Source organism: Thrips palmi, unplaced genomic scaffold (genome assembly GCF_012932325.1).
Source record: "Thrips palmi isolate BJ-2018 unplaced genomic scaffold, TpBJ-2018v1 HiC_scaffold_10, whole genome shotgun sequence".
Taxonomy (NCBI): Eukaryota; Metazoa; Arthropoda; class Insecta; order Thysanoptera; family Thripidae; genus Thrips; species Thrips palmi.
In genome coordinates this window covers 11617349-11636500 of record NW_023144621.1, presented here as the reverse complement: position 1 = coordinate 11636500, position 19152 = coordinate 11617349, and the positions used below count along the sequence as shown (strand labels likewise).

The following is a 19152-nucleotide window of genomic DNA, read 5'->3' as shown; positions in this document are numbered from 1 at the left end:
GGAGATTGGGGACGAGGCTATTGATCGTGTGAATGACTGTACTGCGTGTGTGTGGTGTGTGTGTGTGTGTGTGTGTGTGTGTTTGTGTGTGTATGCGCGCGCGCGCGTGTGTTGATGTTGGAGTGAGTGCCGGAATGAGAGGGAAAAATAGGGAAGTGGCAGCAGGAAGGAAGGGGGAAGTGTTGTTGAATTCCCCTGAAAATAGAGTTGCCCGCGTGGCGTCCTGTTTGTGGTTCGAGCACTTCAGGAGGCAGTGCCAGGCAGTGCCAGGCAGGGCCGGGCAGGCCACGCAGGAAGGAGAAGAGAAGGTGAGGCTTTGCTTGAAAGGGCCTCTCGCATTGCCTGGCAGTGCCTGACATTGCTTGACGGTGATGCAGCCGCTTCCCCCTTCTCTCTCCCTCTCTCCCTCTCTCCCCCTCTCCCTCTCTCTCTCTCTCTCTCTCTCTCTCTCTCTCTCTCTCTCTCTCTCTCCCCCTCTAAGTGCCGTGTCAGTTGCAGCGGGCCCGTGGGCCTCGTCGCCCTGTTTTGACAAACTGGCTATTGACTCAGGGCAGCCCACCTCCCGCCTCTGCCCGCGGACTTTGGTCGCGTCGACGCACCGGGCGGGCGGCGCGGGGCGGCGCGGGGCGGCGCGGGGCAGCGCCAACCTGCTGGCGCAGCATGACTGCTTGACTACTCTGGCGCCATGGAGACGAAACGAAACGAAACGCCTGTCGGCGCGCGGCGTGCGGAGTAGTACGCGTGCGGTACGCCACGCCATGCGAGTTGCTGTCCCCGTTTCCACCACGCGCCACCCCCTCCCCCTCCCCACGGCGTCACGACGTCTCCCGGCCAGGGGGCGCTCTGCCTGGCTCTGCCTGGCTCTGCCGTGCTCATGCTCTTGTTTTCGTTGCAGGCGCCTTAGACTTGAGCCCCGCCCCGCTCGCCCCGAATACTAGTCGCACACTTGCTAGTCCTTCGAGTCACTACTTCACTACCTCGCCGTAGAGACGCGCGCGCCTAGAGCTAAAGATGCAGCAGGGGTACGAAAGCACTGTAAGTAAGCGTGCCGGTGAGGCGACTGGTTTGCCCACCCCTGTGTGTGTTTGTGTGTCTGTGTGTTTGTACGTGTGGCGTGCTGATGCTGGGGATCGCCAGGGAGCAGGCGCGGCCTGAAAGGTAGGCAACAAGTCGTGCTTTGCCCGGTTGGAAGCTTTTGCGACATTTCCCCACCCCCTCCGAACCGTCTCTGGATCCGCCCCTGCCAGCGTGAGGCCTAAATGCGCGCCGGAGTGAAACTCCACGCGAGACTTGGCCCGGCCGGAATTAGCGCACTTTGAGGAATGTCTTACGGGACTCCTAGACACTGCCTGTGTGGGCACGGCGGGCCGCGCGTGCAGTATGTACACTGTACGAACGAGGCAGCCGGTGCGGTGGTACACTGGCCAGTGGCCCTAAGGTGCCCGGGGTCCTAATGAGACTGGCCCGCAGTGCAGCCCGCCTCGTCTCCGGGCGACGGCTGGGTGGCCGCTCCGGGCGACGTGGGATCCGGGGGCTCGGGGCGGCTCCGGTTGGCAAGGCTGCTGGCAAGGCCGTCCCGACGACAGGTGGGCGGGGCCAGCCGGGCAAACGATACTTGCTGTGCGTGTGTGTGTGTGTGTGTGTGTTCGTGTGTGTGTGTTCGTGTGTGTGAGGGGCGCTTATCTCACAAGATGAACCACGATGTTATCTAGTGTCCTCTCTCTTGTCCTCTCCACTGGCCTCTTTCCTGACAGCTCCGAGCGCCCCGTCCGTTCCGTGGCCCTCTTTCCTGTAGAGAGTCAGAGAGAGAGACAGCTCTCCAAATCATGGAGGACGTGCCACGGAAAGTTTACAGCGCGCCATCAAGTTGAATTTACGACCTTGGAGCTGTCTCTGTCCCTCTCCCTCCGCCTCCCTCCCCGCTCTCCTTTCTCTTTCTGGCCTCGCACTATATGTACGTCGTACGTGCGCATCTCCCCAGTCTTTTGTGGCGTCCGAATTAAAAATCCAGCCTCCTGGACATAAATTTGCAGGGCATTGTCTCCGCGACGCGCCTGGGATGGCACCGAGTGGTGACTTGGCGGCGGAGCGATTGGCAAGGTTTGCTGGCGCTTTTTCAGTCAGAAACTCGAATCACGGGCAGTGGTTGGCAGCCCTGCTCCTCTCCGTGAGGCTCTCTAATGAAAGCAAAGCGAAGCAAAGCGATGCGATGACGTCGGGAGAAAGTTGGCAGCAGTGCTGAATGGGCACTTTGGGGCTTGGAGATGCAGCGCGCTTACGCCTGCCCCCCTCGGGTAAGTGCCTCTCTCTCTCTCCCTCTCCCCCCCCCTCTCTCACTCCCTCGCATGCTGCCCACACTCGACGCCAACGCAGTTTTGCCATTTCGGAATAAGAATCTGAAGCCCTCCTGGGTCCGGCACACTGTACAAACCACGTGGCTCTGCGTGTGTCAGGTGGGCGCCGAGGAGGGTGGCTCCACCACACCAGAAGGGCGAAAGGGAAAAACTGCCGAAAAGGGGGAGGGAGGCCGAACGGGCAGGGGCAAGGGAGTTTTGTGTTTGATGATGATAGTAATAATAATAAGATGGGGGCAGAGAGATTGAGTTGGGGAATGCGGACACACTGCGTGTGCATGTGTGTGTGTGTGTGTGCGCGCGCGCGCGCTTGCGTGCCCCTGTGTGTCTGTGTGTGATTGCGTGCGTGTGAGGGGTGTGGGAGTGAGACAGGAGTTATAAGTGTGCTGCCCGTCCGCCTCCATACTCTGTCCGTCCGTCCGCCCGTCCGTCTTTGAGCCATACTTCCTCCTCTCTGTTCTTTCTGTTTCTTTCTCGCTCCGTCCGCCTTTCTGCCTCACTGGCTTTGACCAACTACCTCGAAAGACGAGAACGCGGGGCAGAGGCAGACGGCGATAAGGCGGCAACGAAAATTGAGGAGAAGAGCGAGAAAGAGGGGGAGATAAAAAAACGTGTGGAAGGAAGGGCCGAAAGAAGTGGCACAAAAAGGGCGCAACACTTCCCCTTCTCGGCGTGGAACGGAGAATACGGGGAAGAGGAAAATAACAAGAACAATAACACAAAACGCCTCTATAAATAATTCACTAATGTAAAAGTGAGGAAGGGAAGTGTTGCCTGCGATGTTGCTTACGATGTTGCCTGCGATGTTGCTTACGATGTTGCCTGCGATGTTGCCTACGATGTCGCCTCGCCGTTGTAAACTGGTGTCAATATCTGGCTGGGAGGTCACTCACCCCGCAAGGACCGGGGGGGGGGGGCGTCCAAGGTTGGGAAACACTAGAAGCCGCGGCACCGCCCCCTCCCCTCTCCCCCGCGGTCCCCTGCCGCCCCGCCCCCCTGTCGTTAATTTCAAGTATCTCTTTCTCGTATCGAAGTTGTTCGAATCCGCGGACACAGCGGCTTGGCTCGCGTTGTTTTGTGCCTTCTCTTCGGATCCTCTCCACGCTTCTCCTTTTTTCCCTCTCTTTCTTTCCCTCTGTCTCTGTCCCTCTCTTGTCTCCACCCCCGTCCAATCCTTTCTTCGCCGCCTTGCTTGTATAACAGTCATCTGACTTACAAATTGGATCGCACGGCCTGTTCTCTGTCCTGCCTGGCTGTGTCGTTCAAACTTTACCTGCACCTGTTTTTTCCTTGCCCTGCCCGCCCTGCCGGGCTTCGGGCGCGGCTTCAAGTACTCATGTTAATGCGTCTCGGATTTCATCACGGCAACGGTCGTCCAACCGTCCTTGTTATCTAACGGGTCTTTCCTATTTTAGAAGCTTTGTTTGTTTTTTTCGCACGGCCACAGGAAGGCTAAGGCTTGCTCAGAGGCTTGCCCAGCGACTCTTTGAGGCCCAATCTGTTGCGCAAGTCGTTTCAAAACGCTGGCGCCTCGGCCCTGGCGCCGCCCGGAAACAGAAACAGGCGTATCGGCGCGGAAAACGCTCTGCTGCACTGGCTCACTCCGAACTCTGTCTCCCTCGCGGCCCCACGGGACGCCCCGGGACGCCCCGCGAGTGCGACAGAGAAGCACTGCTATTCGGAATCGCTCTGCTGGCTGGCCCACTCAATTATGTCGCCGAGTTGAGCCCTTCGTTAAATTCCCGCGCAAAGCCTCGCCGTGTCGAGCAGCGCCTCCCTTCCTCTCTCTCTCTCTCTCTCTCTCTCTCTCTCTCTCTCTCTCTCTCTCTCTCTCTCTCTCTCTCTCTCTCTCTCTCTCTCTCTCTGAGTTGGCATATTTTCGCTCTGCTTCTCCAAGGCGTTCCAAAGGAGCCTTGCGAAAAGGAATCGGTGCTCCAGTGACAATATGACAATTTGCTGATGCGTGGGAGGCAGCAGTGCAGATAAATTGGTCATAAACGAAGCAAACCGGGAAGCGGAGAGTGGAGAGCCGCAAGTGTGGTTGTACTTTTTAATGCGTCGCCGTAACTCCTCTTTTTATTCCTTATCATACCTTCCCCCCCCCTTTCCAACTGTCTTTATTTTTTTGTTCGCCGTATACGCCCTATGTTTTATGGTGAAGGGGGACGAATTTATGACCTGGGAACAGTCAGTCCGGCAACGCCGCAGAGACGCAGGAACGCAAGTGACGGGCCTCACCTGACCCGCGCACACTTTGACACCCTGACCGTGACGCGCACTTTGCGATTCTGGATTTTGTCCCGACTTTCCGACCGAATTCCGGCCGAGTTCCGGTCCGGTCTCCTATTGCAGCCTCACTCGACTCGAGGCTCCAGTCACGGCTTTAAATTCGGCCCATCACAAGCAGTGGAGCGGAGTGGGCAGTTCGCGGTACTGTACGGAGTACGAATGGCTCGTCATGAATATGGCTGCCAGTGCTCTGCCGGTGCACTGCCACTCGCATGCCCGTCTCTGAGAACGCCAACTTCCGGGAATCCGTCTTCGCCGTCGTTAATTTGGACTTGCTCGCGGCCGTTTCTTTCGACAGTGTTTGTTACACTCGACGGAACGATTTCTACCGCTCGGCGAGAGGAGAGGGGGAATAAAAAGCATGAAAGGAAAAAAAATATAACGCGTTTCTTCCACAGCCCGTTTCTTTCTCATTCGTTCTCACTGCTTTCGACAAAGAAAAGGGGTGAGGAGATAATATGTTAATATTTTTCACACGTCGCCCTTGTTACTGCGTGCGTCCAAGGCCCGGCCCGGCCCGGGCGCAAAGGTGGGAACTCCCCGGTTTGGTTTTCTCTTTCGTTCGTTTCGTTTCCTAGTGGTGCTGGCCATGGAAACAGAAGCATCGAGTGCTTTGTACTGGCAAACTGGTCCCGAGAGTCGTTTTCATCGCTGTCTCTCTCGCGCTCATCGGGGGTCGCCTAGAGGTGCAAGAGAGGCAGAGCGACGAAAACGACTCTCGGAATCGGTCTGCAGGGAAGGACTCGCGGATGCGTCGAGCCCAGCGGCCCAGCGTGGCTGCCGTGGCCGCCGTGGCCCTGGTGCCGTATGCTCGAACTATGTCCCACTGCTTCCGGGGTCACTGGCGTTCAATGGCCGGGGCGCCGTGGCGTGCAGTGTAGTAGTCTGCGCAAGGCGGCGCTAGGCGCAGCAAGGGAGTAGAGGGGACAGGGACCGCGTGGCCTCCATGGCCTCCGCGGCGCGTGGCGAAGCACGAGGTCCACGCCGCCATGGTCTAGGCCACGCCAGGCCACGCCGTGCTCGCTCTGGCGCTTTGGCGTGGCCTTGTCCAAGGGCAACCATCCTGCCAAAACAAGAAAAAAAACTTTTCGAATTTTTATCTTATTTTCTCAGGAATTTTTGTCTGGTTCGGGCCCTTTTGCTATTTAGGCTATCGCAACAAGTAAAGGGTATTTTTCCAGCGTACTTTCTGGTTTTTGTCTGCGCAGCGAACATGGTCCTAGCGGCTTACAAAAAAAAACATTATTTTTTATTTTCACAGCCCTTTCTGGTTTTGGTCCACCACGTCGTTCAAAACCGCTAATCCATGAAAATAAAAAAGAACTTGCTTTTCCAAGTCCCTTCCGCTTTGTTGTTGCTTCATTACGAGGTGGTTTTAATCAAGTGGGAGTTGGGCAGCAATAATAAAAATGTCGGAGGGGTGTCGATAAATACACGCGTCGTTGTGATGAGTGTGATTACGCGGGATGCAAATCACACGGAAGGCTTTTTTTCTCGTCGCAGTGCTTTGAAACTGCTCGGTCCTATGCCGGTCTTTATAATAATTACTGTCTTTCTTTGGCGATAATTAGTGTGGCGATGTCCATCGGACCAACCACATTTTATTCTGTTTAAATAACTGTTTTTTTTTTTTACTTTTTTATTTATTTAATTTTTGTCAGTGTCGCAATGACGTACTTCCTGCACAGGTGTCGCGTGAGTCACCGTGTAGCGGCACTGCGACACTTTGCCCGCCACTCACGGCCGGAACATGATGGGCCAATGAAATGACAGCAAGTGCGCCTTCTAGCCTTCGTTGGCCGCAGTGTGCTGGCACTTCAGCAGTGGCTCCGAAATGGGACAGAAAACAAAAATCATGTCTGCGGAGATGGAGATGATGGTGCTGATGGCCCCGGGGCGAAAAAAAAGAACCAACCTAACGAGATAGTTCGTGAGAGAAAACCCGTTCTACTTTCAACCGACGTAAATCTGCTGGACCCCCTTTTGCTGGCCGGACGCTCCAAGTTGAAAATTTTCCCCCACCCGGCGACGTCTTTGTTCTGATTTCATTGAGTCCCGTTCGAGTCTTTTGTGGCGGTATAAAGACATGTTGCTTTTTTGTCGATCGGTTTTTGCATGTGTAGAAAACGTATTCGACGACGCTGTGCTAGAGCAACTTCTTATATTCCAGCATTTGCTTTTTATAGCCTGCTCCACGACGGCGTTTTCCATTATTCCGTTGTTGGCAAGATTGCTTTGAATAGCCTCTAAATTGTACAAGAGTGTTTACTCCCTCCCCCTGCCCCCCCCCCCTCTCTTTCCCCTCATTCTTTGCCCGTGGGACTGATGTGGAAACACGATTGTAACCTTGGATCATGCCAAAGTGTTGAAACAGTCACACATTTCGGAATTTGCTACAGACGCCGCATGGAATGTTGCTCAATTATTTTTTGCGCTCTTTTTTTTTGGTGACGGATGATGACAATTTGTGCTCATGACAATGGCGAAAGATAATGGAGCTTGGTGACTGCGGCAGTAACGACGATATCTGGGACAATTTGACTTGCCTGTTATAATGGTGATGACGCTGATGATGATTAATGCTAGCATTACTTGTGTGAAGGACAACGAGGAGGGGGGGGTAATAAATGTGACGAATGGAATAGTGATGGCAAACGCACTACAGCATGCTTTGCCTGGCAGTGGTGGAACCAGGATGCCTTTCAAAAGTCACAAGGAGGGGGAGGGGGCCGTGGAGGGGGATTCGCTCGAACGCGCTTTGACCTTCAGTCCAACAGCCGTCAAGAGGCATTGTGTACTGCCAAGAATACAATTGTTTGCACGCTGACTGTGCTTCTCACACATACCTCATTTCTAATGCGCTTAGAAATGAAAAATATAAACTTGAAACGTCCCGTGACGTCACGTTTCTGGCATAAATTTTAAGGGATGACTGTTTTGACAGTCCCACCGACCCCAAGCGTCAAATGTCCCGTTCGTACTTCTCGTGACAGGGTATGACTAATGATAAGTCTTGAGCTTTCGTGGGTGGAAGACATGAGTGAGCACTGCGAGCTTCAAACCGCGGCGTCGCCCACGCCTCCACCTGTTTTGCTTTCTGGGTTCTCTCGCTTCCCTTTTATCCTTCTTTGGACCCCCCTCCCCTCCCCCTTTCCTCGCTTTTCCATTTTCTCTCCTCTCATACTATTATGTTTCGTTTCGTTTTATTTTCGTTTCCTTCTTAATTTATTTTTTTACTTCCCTCATTACTCATGGCCTCCCCCCCCCTTTTCTCTCCCTTTTTCCAATCGTGTGTTATTCTGTCTCTCCCTCCGTTTCGTCGTTTCTCTCTCTCCGTCGCTTTGGAGCTTATATCTTTTCCTCATTGTAAACAAAGGGACACTCCCCCCCCCCTTTCCCCCTTATGGAGTCGTCATTGGATTACAGTCCATTTCGCCCACACGGCCGTTTCTGACTTTGTCTGTGTTCTCGTGGGAAGAAAAAGAGTGGGGACCGGAGAGGGGGCGGTATTGGCTTTGGCAGTATTGTACGCGGATATAAAAACAATTGGGTTTGACATTTGAGCAAAAGGTAAATGGGACGAAGCTCGCTGTTTCGTTGGCAACAGCGAGGGGGAATGGGAGTTGGAAGGGGGGGGGGGGCATTTCCGCGCGTAGAAGGCGGTGGTCCTTTCGGCGAGATTCAAGTGCAGAGCTGCAACAAGGCGGTGCTGAAATTTCAGCGCCGTGGATGAAACGGCCCCGTTCCGTCAGTCACATAATTTACGTCGCGAGGCCCGACGAGGCCCAACGAGGCTCCCGATGGCAGGTGATTGATTTGACAGACACCCTGTGCTGCGTGGTGGTGTGTACTGTACGGTGTACGCCCTGGCAGCCGGGAGAATCTATTATACCGCCCTTCTGACTTAAAAGAAAAAAACGCACTGGGAAAAAACACGATTTTTAAATAGAATTGGAAATTGTGTATAGCGAGTGAAATCGTCGGACTGAGAGAGCGACCCGGCAGGCTTTTTACTCTCTTTTCTTTCGCTCCATTTAAGGAGTATTAATTATTTGACTCGCGTACGTGGGATCGAGAGAAGGGGAATAAGGGATCTTGAAGGTAAATCAGGGATTGGCGCTCGTCTCCCCAACTGGGGCTTAGGGATAAGTATCGGGTTGCATGGCAGCACTGCACTGCCCGCCCGGCAGACTGATTCTGAGAGTCGTTTTCGTCGCCCTGTCTCTCTCGCACCCATACGGGGCGCCCCATGAGTGCTAGGGAGACAGAGCGACGAGAACGACTCTCGGATTGGGCAACGCCGGCGTTTCAGGTTCCTGCCCCCCCCCCCCCCCCCCCGGGCCGTCTTCACGCCGCCCTTCTCCCGAGTTATTTCCAGAAATCCCGATGTTTATTCGGCCAATTTTGCCATCAAGCCGACTTTCTTGCCTAAAGGCCTATCGCGCCGTTTGAATATAAGGGGAAAACTTTGGCCATGACGGAGATTATCTTGTGTTGTAACGAACTGCCCGAGGTACTACTCCGACGTGGTGGTGGAGGGAGGGGGATACCTCGCCAACCGGTACTAATGAAGCTCTCAAGGTAAAACCAAAGGGATATGATTAGCAGGGCGCTGTTCGACATGTAAGCGACCCCTCCCTTGCTCTGAAAGTGCTTTGAAAGGCCGTTGACCGCCCCGGACAGCCCCGGACCGCCCCGCCGCGCAACGCAGCAAAGCACGCGGAGCCGCGAGGGGTGGGTCAGGACACTGCCAGGACACCGCCAGGACAAGGGAGGAGCACTGTAAGAAACGCGGCCAAAGCCGAAGGCGAAACCATTCTTCTCTCTCTCTCGATTCCTCTCTGTCTTGGCAAAGAGGGGGTGTCCCCGGTTGAGGGTGGCTTCCGCAAGGAGTGCCCGCCTGCCGCAGCAGAAGTCGTTTTCATCTCTCCGTCTCTCTCGCACTCATAGGGCGTCCCGTATCGGTGCGAGAGAGACGGAGCGACGAAATCGACGACGCAGACGAGGCTGAGGTGCCGGGGTGGTGTTCGCGTCGCCGACGACCTTGTAAGATTTCCTGTCTCCGGGGAGATAATTGAAGTTCGTACAAGAATTGCTTGTTCGCAATCAAAGTTCGCAGGCCTTGCGATATCAAGCCTGACTGGCAGATCGAGAGGGGGGGGGAAATCTTACATATCGCGCGGGGCCTGAATTATTCCTCGAAAGCCAATAAAGGATTTCCCGTTTGTACCCCGCTTTAATTTGAATTCGATCTGTCGATTTCCAGGCCATTCCACCCGTGTGCCTTCGACATTAAAAATTCCATATCAAGAGGGCTAGCCTCCCTCTCTCTCTTTCTCTCTCTCACGACGACGCGAACTCGGTTTTTCAATTTGAGCAAAGGAGTGGAACTCTTTGTTTGGAAATATATAAGGAGGGTAACGTGAGAGATAAAAGCAAACGAAGGGGTGGGGCCGCGAAAGAAAGAGGGGGGGGGGATAAGACGGTTGAGACGTGCGGTGGGAGAGACAGAGGATCCATTCAAAGAGCGGAATACATAAATAAATTGCCATAAAAGCGCGCGCAAGGGCTGCGCAGAAGTCTTTTGGAGGAGGGGGTGTCCAGGTGGTCGAAATTGGGGGGGGGGGGGGACAGGAGGTCCAGGATGACGGCGGCGGTCCCAGGATCCCGACTGGTAGAACTGCGTCGGTAGAGGGTCGTGCGTTCAAATGTGTTGAGTTAACCATCGCTCCGGTCTGGATAACACACAGCCGCGGCGCTATGCACACAGACTTATACACACACATGAGGGTTTGGGCAATGTGGTGGAATCGGAACGAAAAGGGGGTTGAAAGTTTATGGAGAGGGGTTGTGGGAGGGGAGGAAGTATAAACATGCATGAAACTGGTGAAATGGTGTGGGTGGTGGGGACGACCTTTCTCGGAGGGTGGGGAAGTAAAATAGAGGCGAGATGAAGGGTAAAGGGCAGAGCAGGGCAGAGGCACCGAGAGGGCCGAGAGGGCCTCTGAAGGGGAGATTGGGGAGTATTGATTCCCTCTATTATACAGCGCGGGGCGCACACAGCGTACGGCCTCATGTCGCCGAATTGTTTGGACGTGCGACGCAGTGCGACGTCAAGCCGGAGAAGCTCGAGGAACGGCCGACGGCTTGGGTTCGAATCCCGGCGGCGCGCCGCTCCGTTGCCGCGTTTTCCCGCGCCGCATGGCTCGCACGGCATGCGGTTCCCGCCCTTTTTGCGCGCCGTCGGCCGGACGAAAACAAAACGAGTCGTGAACGGTGTAGCGGCGCGGCGGCGCACAAGCGGATTATTGCAAAGCACTTATTCCGGCTGCGTGCAAAGGAGTGTGCAAAGCCCCGTGTGTGCACTGCACTGTGTGCATGATGGCATCCACCGGGACGTGCACACGACGTGCACGGCGACTGCGGGGACCATTCGGAGAGTCGGTGTGTTGGTGGCCCTGGTGGCCCCGGTGGCCCCGATCCCCGCCAGATAGCGTGTTGGACTCAAAGCCCTCCACGACACCCAAGGGACGCAGCGTCCCGGACGCCCCCGCCATGTGCTTCCTAGCTCGTCCTAGCTTGCTCCCTACCCTTTGCTGAAGGATATTTTCGGTTTCAACTCTCTATCTATCCGTCCCGCGCCCTCTATCAGCTTCTCTCTCCCTTCTCCCTCTCTCTCTCTCTCTCTCTGTCTGTCTCTCTCTCTCTCTCTCTCTCTCTCTCTCTCTCTCTCTCTCTCTCTCTCTCTCTCTCTCTCTCTCTCTCCCTCTCCGTGTTCCTCGTCTCGTCCGCTAGTATTTGCAAAGGGCGGGAGTGGAGCGGCGGGGAAAAATGTTGGGAATGAAAACAGAACGACGAAAGCGTTTGTATGAATAATTATTCACTTGAATGTGTGTTTACGCAAACGCGGCGCGGAGTCGCGGACTGCGGCGAGGGGTTGTTGGTCGTTGTTGGAAGCCTTTGTGTTCTGCAGCAGGGCGAGCAGGCAGCAGTACCGGTGTTCAGGTGCACCGCCCAGCTGTAAGTCGCCAGTGGCGGAACCAGAACCGACCTGAGGGAGGAGCAAAAGTTTTGCCTACCTTTCAGGCGGTTATCTCGGGGCCAATGGGTCACTCCAAACACTGGGTCGAATCACGTCCGACCGCCAAAATGCAGGCCAATCGGTCGCGCCACTTTGGACAGGAGGATGGTCGTCGTGGATACGACCGGATACGACCGCATCGGGCCGCCATTTTCGCTTAGGCAATCTCTCCTAGGCCAACGACTCTGCCGACTTCTTGATTGCTTGCCTACACAATTGGCTATTATTCTGGGATATCATTACGACGTATCGAGTGATTTGATTATTCCTCCCCTTCCCCCTCCCCTCCGACGTTTCCCCCAGCCACGCTGCGGCCACGCCGACCGGCCGCGCCCTCGTTCTGCCTCGTTCCGTTTCCACTAGGTTTCCACTTCCCCCCATTCTGCCGGTCTCCAAATCTCGAACCAGGGAGAACAGAAAAGTCCAAACGATGTCAACACGACTTCAAAATGGGCGTTTTTGACATACTTCGGTGCGATTTTGCCCCGATTTTTGCTGTTTTGACTACCTGTTCTCCGCGCTGGTGTTTGGATTTCAGCGACACTGCATATCGTCGCAGCCATTTCCTCACTCCCTCGTCGTTCCCTTCCTCATCCAATTTCATCCGTCCCATTTTCCCTGGGATGTGTTTTCGATATCATCTTGAATGTAAGGACATCACTCACGGAAGGGGTGCGGGGCAGTGCGGGGCAGTAATGCATTACGGCTGTCAGCCAAGTGGCCGATGAATGGAAATTTAGATGGATGGATAAACACGGAACGAACGGCGGAAGGGGGAGAGAGGCGGACAGAAGATGGACGTAAAGGAGAGAGGAAGAGAATTGGAAGGGTCATTGAGCCCTTCGTCCGTCTGTCCGTCTGTCTGTCTGTCTGTCTCTGTCCGCCCGTCCGTCGCCGTTTCACATGCTGCCCTTATCTCGCTGCTTTATTGCCCGGAGTGACGCTGTGTCTCTGTCTTGCGTGGCGACGTTGGCTCGTTTAGCGGCTCCACAGTGCTCGCCAAAATTCGGCCCGTCTCTGTCGCACTCATGGGACACCGCGTGAGGCGGAGAGAGACAGAGCGACGATCTGCTCTTCTGAGACAAGGACACGATGGGCCAGCAGGACAATGAAGCAATTTCGGATGGTCCCCTCCGCCCTCAGGCCGCCCTCCACCTGCACCTGCAGTGCAGTGGGCTCGTCGCCCTGTCTCTCTCGCACCCTTACGGGACGCGCCACGAGTGCGAGAGATATGTGCGGAATGAGCCTGCTGGCCGATGATGAGGCATGATGCCGGATGCTGTCTCAGCACGCGTGGCTTGAGCTGGCGCGTGGCTCGGCCGGCCCGGGCTAGCCTGAGCCCTCGGGGCATAAGAGGCGGGTCTGGCGCCCGCCCCCCTCCCCCTCTGAAATCAAGCGATACTAACCCGATACCTGCGCGCCCATCTGCCATCTGTTCCCTGCGGCCCCACATGTGTTGTATATGGCCCCGACCGACTTAGAGACCATGCTCGGGGATTCGCACGAGGATTCGCACCAAAGCGCGGTTTTCTCTAAGACATTTTTTAGATGAATGTTTCACGACTCCTCAGAGCTGCGAGCGGTTGACTTTGGGGAGCGACCACTTGCACCGGAGGGTGGGAGGCTGGGTTGAGGGGAAGAATCCCCTTTGTTCGAATTGGGGGGGGGGGATGTACCCGGATGGCTGCTCTTTGTTCCCGTGCCCCCGCGAAAAAAAGAAAAGAAAACAGTGGCAGTGCAACTCTGCAAACGCTGAACCCCACGTGACCCTCTTCAGCTTTGGTCGCTCTGCCTCTGGCCTATGCGGGACGCCCCAAGAGTACGAGAGAGACAGCGCGACCTAAACGACTCTCGGAAACAGTCCGCTGGGCACGAGGAGATCGTGCTACTTTTGCACGCTTTCGAAAGCAGCGCGCGAGAAGTGCTGACAAGAGACGAACGACGACGACAACTCTACAAGGCCGTGACTGTTTGAAAACATGGCTGGCGGCACCTTCGCGTGACGTGAATATTTCAGTTATTTCGATCCCTCTCGGAACCGGCAACGTTTATCCGTTTGTCTGTTTCATAGTTTGCAGTGCCACGAACACGCACATGCGTAGTTGAGACGTTCGCTTTGGTTAGACCTTGAAATACCAACCTCCCAATCTCAGGTGCGAGTCCCCGTCTCCCGTTCGTAAAGAGTACCGGCACAATTTCTCTCAAAATATCACTTTGGAGTTGTTTTATCATGTTTTGATAGTCACTTGTGGTCATATGTAACTCACGATTTGTACTACCAATCCAACTTTTCTTGATCGTGTCCTAACTGTTAAACAATTTAGTACGCCGTAGTTAATTTTAAGGTTATGTTTACGTACAGCTTTTCAACCCCTGGTGGTTAGTTTAATTTTTGTCGTTCCTTTGCAGGCGTTGAGTATTTTCCTAAACCTTCTGAATTTTGCCGCAAGCGTATGGCAATATATTCTTCCCAGCTGGTCATTACTTTGACCTCTGCGTCTTTTGTGACAGGATGTGTTTTGAAGTTTCATAATATTAATTTTCTTCTTTTGTTTCTCTGTTTCAGACGTTTCATACGCCTAGTTTTGGTGACGAGGAGTTTGATATCCCACCCATCAACCCCCACGGAGGTCACCACGGCCAACCCCATAGCCAACTTGGACACGGCCAACCCTTAGGCCAACATAGCGGTCCACCTGGTGGTGCTCATAGTCCGCACCAGCCTGGTCATCCCAACATGTCATACCAACATCAGGTATGTGATTTCCCAAGGCTTACGATATTTTGTCTCCTGCCATTTCTCCAAAGTGCCCTGCTTTCTCTTGGTATTAGTCCTAATCACAGCTCTTTTTGTTTTCAATAGATGAACGATGGCCTGTCATTACAGGAGCATGCCTCGTACCAGCAGCCACTGTATCTCACTGGCCCTAGTGATCATCAAATGGGCCTCAGTGTTAGGTTTGTAATCATTGTAAACATATTGATGCAATTCTCACTTGTATGTACACTGAAGGTTAATCTATGTACTGTTTCTTTTTCCAGCAGTCCCTCTTATGTAAGCCCCCAAGCGGGATACATACCTGGTCAAGACGGACAGATGTTAATGCTTCAACAGCAGCAACAGCACCACCACCAGATGCTGATGAATCACTCTGTAGGTCCCGTGCCCGGTCAGATGCCAGGCATGCAGGGTGTGCCGCAGTATGGGCGGCCGGCTCCTGCTCCAGGGCACAGTCCACCAAACACAACTACCAGTGAAGATAGCGATGATAGTGCTGCCATGGTTAGTAAAGTAAACTATATTCTAACTGCCTTCCCCATACTTATTGTTAGCATTTCATCTTATTGAGTTGCATGTTAATGGATAATTTCTACTTGTCTAGATGGGTGGTGTGAAGCGACCATCCCCTGAGCCTGTAGACCAGTCTAAACTTCAAAAGAAGCCAAAAGTTCAGAAAAAGAAGAAAAAGAGAGACCCGAATGAACCACAAAAGTGAGTGTGTACACAGTATTATGAACTTGATCAAATTTATATTATTTAAGTTTTTGTTGTTGTTTTCTTGTGGTTTGTTGGTTAATTGTGTTTAGTGAGCTGTCTGAGTAACATTGTGTTTCTTTTTCCTTTTTCAGGCCTGTTTCAGCTTATGCCTTGTTCTTCAGAGACACGCAAGCAGCTATCAAACTGTCAAATCCTAATGCTAGCTTTGGAGAGGTATCAAAAATAGTTGCATCAATGTGGGATGCATTGGATACAGATAGCAAAAATGTAAGGGCAATTGCTTCTCTCTTTAAAGCTCTTAAATAGGCTAGTCTGTCATTTTTTATTTACAACATTTCTAACTCTGCTGTTGTTGGTTACAGGTTTACAAAAAAAGAACAGAAGCCGCCAAAAAAGATTACTTAAAAGCATTGGCAGCCTACCGCGCTAGTCTTTTGTCCAAGGTAGAACTTTTTTTCTTTTGTTTCTTATGTAGTTTTTGTACTCACTTACTTAGTTGTTGAGTGACTAACATTGTATTGTCTGCTGCCTTGCAGGGACCTAATGATCAAGAAAGTAATAATGTGTATGGTGGTGGATACCCATCCCACCCACCTCAAGGATATGGTGGCCCCCCTAGCTCTGGTGGATATACTGGATATTCTCCACCAGCCCCTCAAATGTCATCACCTCCTATGGCATCCCCTCAACAGCATCAAATGGTTGGAATGAACAAACAAAGTAATGGTTCCCCTCAACAGCAGCACTCACCTAGACAACAGCCCCCACCTCAATCAGTGAGTAACTTTCCTTACAGTTCTGTTAATTTAGCAATGATTTTGCAGTGCACTTGAGTGCATTTGCTGATGTATGACACCTGTTTGATTTTTATATTTCATTCTCTCTGCAGGGAATGATGGGCTCACCAATGGGGCCGATGGGCCACATGGGGCAGCTGAGTCCTGTTGGTTACATGCAGCAGCCCCCTCAGCAAACGCTACAACTTCAACCCTTGCCGCCCATGCCCCCTCACTCATCCCAGCATGTGCAGCCCCAATTGCAGCAACTGCAGCACCCTCCCCAACATCTTAGCCCGCAGCCATCGCCTCAACAGCACTCACCTCCCCAACAGCAACAACCCCCTTCGCAGCAACCCCCTACACAGCCTCCTCAATCTCAACACCTTCAACAACCCTGTGATCCTGCAGCACCTCAAGATCAACAAAACAGAGCTACGTGCATCCGACACGGTTGTCCAAATGTTGCTGTTCCTAACAGTGAGTGGGAGGATGAATACTGCAGCAATGAGTGTGTTGTGAGCCATTGTCGGTAAGTTACATTTCTTTTGCTGATGACTTGGTTTTGGAAGCTTATCTCAAGGAAGTAATTTATACATAATTTATATAATTTATTTATATGTTTTTTTTTCTTTCGCAGGGATGTATTCAGTTCATGGGTAGCATCTAATCAGAATCCTCAACCACAAACTTATTCAACTGTGAAGTAAGACTGGTTTGGTCACTGAGGACTCATGGACCAGACCAATAGACCCACATAGCCAACGCCCTGAAACTGTCTGCTTCCCTTTGAAACGCTCTCCTTAATGGGTAGAGTTCATGCTGTGATGAAGACAAGCAGATGAATTCAGGGTAGACCTAAATGGTTGTGGTTGCATCTCTGATGGACATCGTCTGCTTCAGCTGTTTTTTGTCCATGGAAATTGTTTTCTTACTACACATCTACAAGAGGGTGGCGAGATACTGATCAGAAAGAATGAGTGGTTGTGAATGAAACCTAACACTTAAATTTCACACTTTCTGTAATTTCACATCTTCTAGTAGTAGACATCTCACCTCTGTGAATGTATACTTAGTTGGCGTGTTTGCTGCAGCTGAAAAAAATATGTAGGTTTGAGAAGGTTAAAGTGGAGTCTCAACTTTAATGTTAATCATTTAATTTTCTCCTACAAATTTAAGTATTACTAGGTGGTACATGAGCAGAGTAATGTGTATGTATGATTAAATTCACTTTTTATGCAGTTTAGATGAATTTGTAGGCTGTCCTTTACTTGTTAATTTTTTTCTCCCTCCCTCCTCCCTCCCCAGTTTAAGTATTCCAAAATATGAGAATTATGTGTACATTATTATTCCATTTATTATTAATGTAATCTAAAAGAAAATTATCTTGATTGTGGTAATGGATAGCTTACCAGCTCATGTTAAAATGTTGCTGTTAATTGCGAGTTTATCTGCATTATTCTTTGTTCTGCATGTTGTTAAAATGCCCTTTATGTCCACAGAGCAGCAACAAAAGTTAAATTTCTGTTGCTAAATTTAGCTTAATAAATGTATTAGAAGTGAAAATGTGTTTAAAAATCATTGTTGTACCTTTAGAAAATATTCCTAGTTTCTTTATGAAATGTGTTAGTTGGTCTTCATATTTTGAATTTAGACCATGCCATAACACCCAAGAAACAAGATAATTAATGCTGGTCATGCCAGCTTATTGTTCTCTTTGTTTCGTTTTAAAGCCATAGTAAAGTCTGTCTTAAGGGCTATTTTTGTAATATCATATCAAATGCCAGGTGCAACATTATTGTGCTAAAATAAATAGCTGCCCCTCTTTTATTGCATTGGAAGAACTTGATTCAAATTTTGCTAGAAAGTTGGACAGACTTGACAGACTGACGGTCAGACAGAAGGACAAGGAGGAGTGGGTTTGTTGGTCCGCTCACGTGCATGTGGACTTGTTTTGTACAGAATAGTATTTAAAAAATTGAAAACTGCTAGAAGGTTCAATATTAAAATAAAGTATATATTAGCCCTTTACTGGACCAAGAAGTAATTTATACCCATGTTTATACTCAAACATACTTTTGTAAAGTACAAGATGTGATTTTCTTCCTCTTTTTATGTTGTACATTTTTTAATTTTATTCTTTGTTGGAGAAAAAGAAACTTTTTATCTTATTTACTATTGATTCTATGAAAGTGAATCAGCTCTTGTCAGATTGTGAGAAGAAACCAAAATTAATCCAAATATTTCATTTTATCTTAGACTAGATTGTTGTAGCCTTGCTCTTTTCTCAGGCATTGTACATAATCTCCATAGTAGCTTTCTCTCACTGTACCACCCCAAATACTGTCAAATTCCACTTAATTGCTCATTTTCAAGTAACAAATTTCGATGAGGTGAAGGTTTGTTTTAAAGTAGGTTGTGGGTTTTGGAATTGATGTTGTATCACTCCAACCGGTTCAGTAAATCCACTGCACGCATTTGAATTATCATTGACTTTACCATTTTCACTCCTTGTTTATCCATCAGGATCATCTTAATTAGTTTTCATTGATTGGATCATTGCGCCAAAGCGAGTTATATCCATCTGATTTTAGGTGTATTTAAAACAAACTGATTGAACTTGGTTACTTGTTTATTTGTATCATTTTTAAGTTAGGTACAATGTTGTTCCGAACCTTTTTGTTTGTTCTTGTTTGTACATATTTATGTGGGTACCTGTTTACCATCAATGGTAATGTGTTTCCATCTTGTTTTTTTTTTTTTTTTCCTTCTTTGTGAAACTTCTTTTGATGTCTGTTATACCCTCAGGCAAGCATAGCTTGTTGGTAATCACTTTTTATTTGTGACCAAATATTTAAATTGAGTCCTCTCTTCAAATTCAAATTTGCTGTGTGAAACTTTTTAAAAGAGTTTTATTTGTTGTAAGTATAAAATATTGATGCCATTTATAATCTCATTGTGAAGATCATACAATGTACAGATGTTATGTTACTCTTGAGGAGCTGTGATGATGGATGTTAAAGTTTCTGTCCAGACTCTCACTCTCCCTTTATGTATTCCTAATTATTAAATAATGAAAACAAAAATCTCATTTGCTTTCTTAACAAATAACATGGGGTGCTGTACCCATTTCCCCACACCATGGATTTAGAA

The 19152-nt window shown here is 50.7% G+C and overlaps 1 protein-coding gene across 4 annotated transcripts in view; it reads left to right on the top strand.

Annotated features, from left to right (window-relative positions):
• LOC117654355 (TOX high mobility group box family member 4-like) overlaps nucleotides 1–19085 on the top strand; it is a 28301-nt gene extending 9216 nt beyond the window's left edge. The window contains exons 2-11 of one of the 4 annotated variants that reach the window (XM_034400954.1): nucleotides 896–1035; nucleotides 14291–14479; nucleotides 14588–14682; nucleotides 14767–15007; nucleotides 15108–15217; nucleotides 15355–15490; nucleotides 15586–15666; nucleotides 15760–15999; nucleotides 16113–16531; nucleotides 16640–19085. In XM_034400954.1, coding sequence (XP_034256845.1) covers nucleotides 1012–1035; nucleotides 14291–14479; nucleotides 14588–14682; nucleotides 14767–15007; nucleotides 15108–15217; nucleotides 15355–15490; nucleotides 15586–15666; nucleotides 15760–15999; nucleotides 16113–16531; nucleotides 16640–16709 — 1605 coding nt within the window. In that variant the 5' untranslated portion in view covers nucleotides 896–1011 and the 3' untranslated portion in view covers nucleotides 16710–19085. Of the gene's footprint in view, nucleotides 1–895; nucleotides 1036–13734; nucleotides 13878–14290; nucleotides 14480–14587; nucleotides 14683–14766; nucleotides 15008–15107; nucleotides 15218–15354; nucleotides 15491–15585; nucleotides 15667–15759; nucleotides 16000–16112; nucleotides 16532–16639 lie in introns of those variants that run through there. The other 3 variants (XM_034400955.1, XM_034400953.1, XM_034400952.1) reach the window with 3 other exon arrangements.
• Nucleotides 19086–19152: the final 67 nt, after the last annotated feature.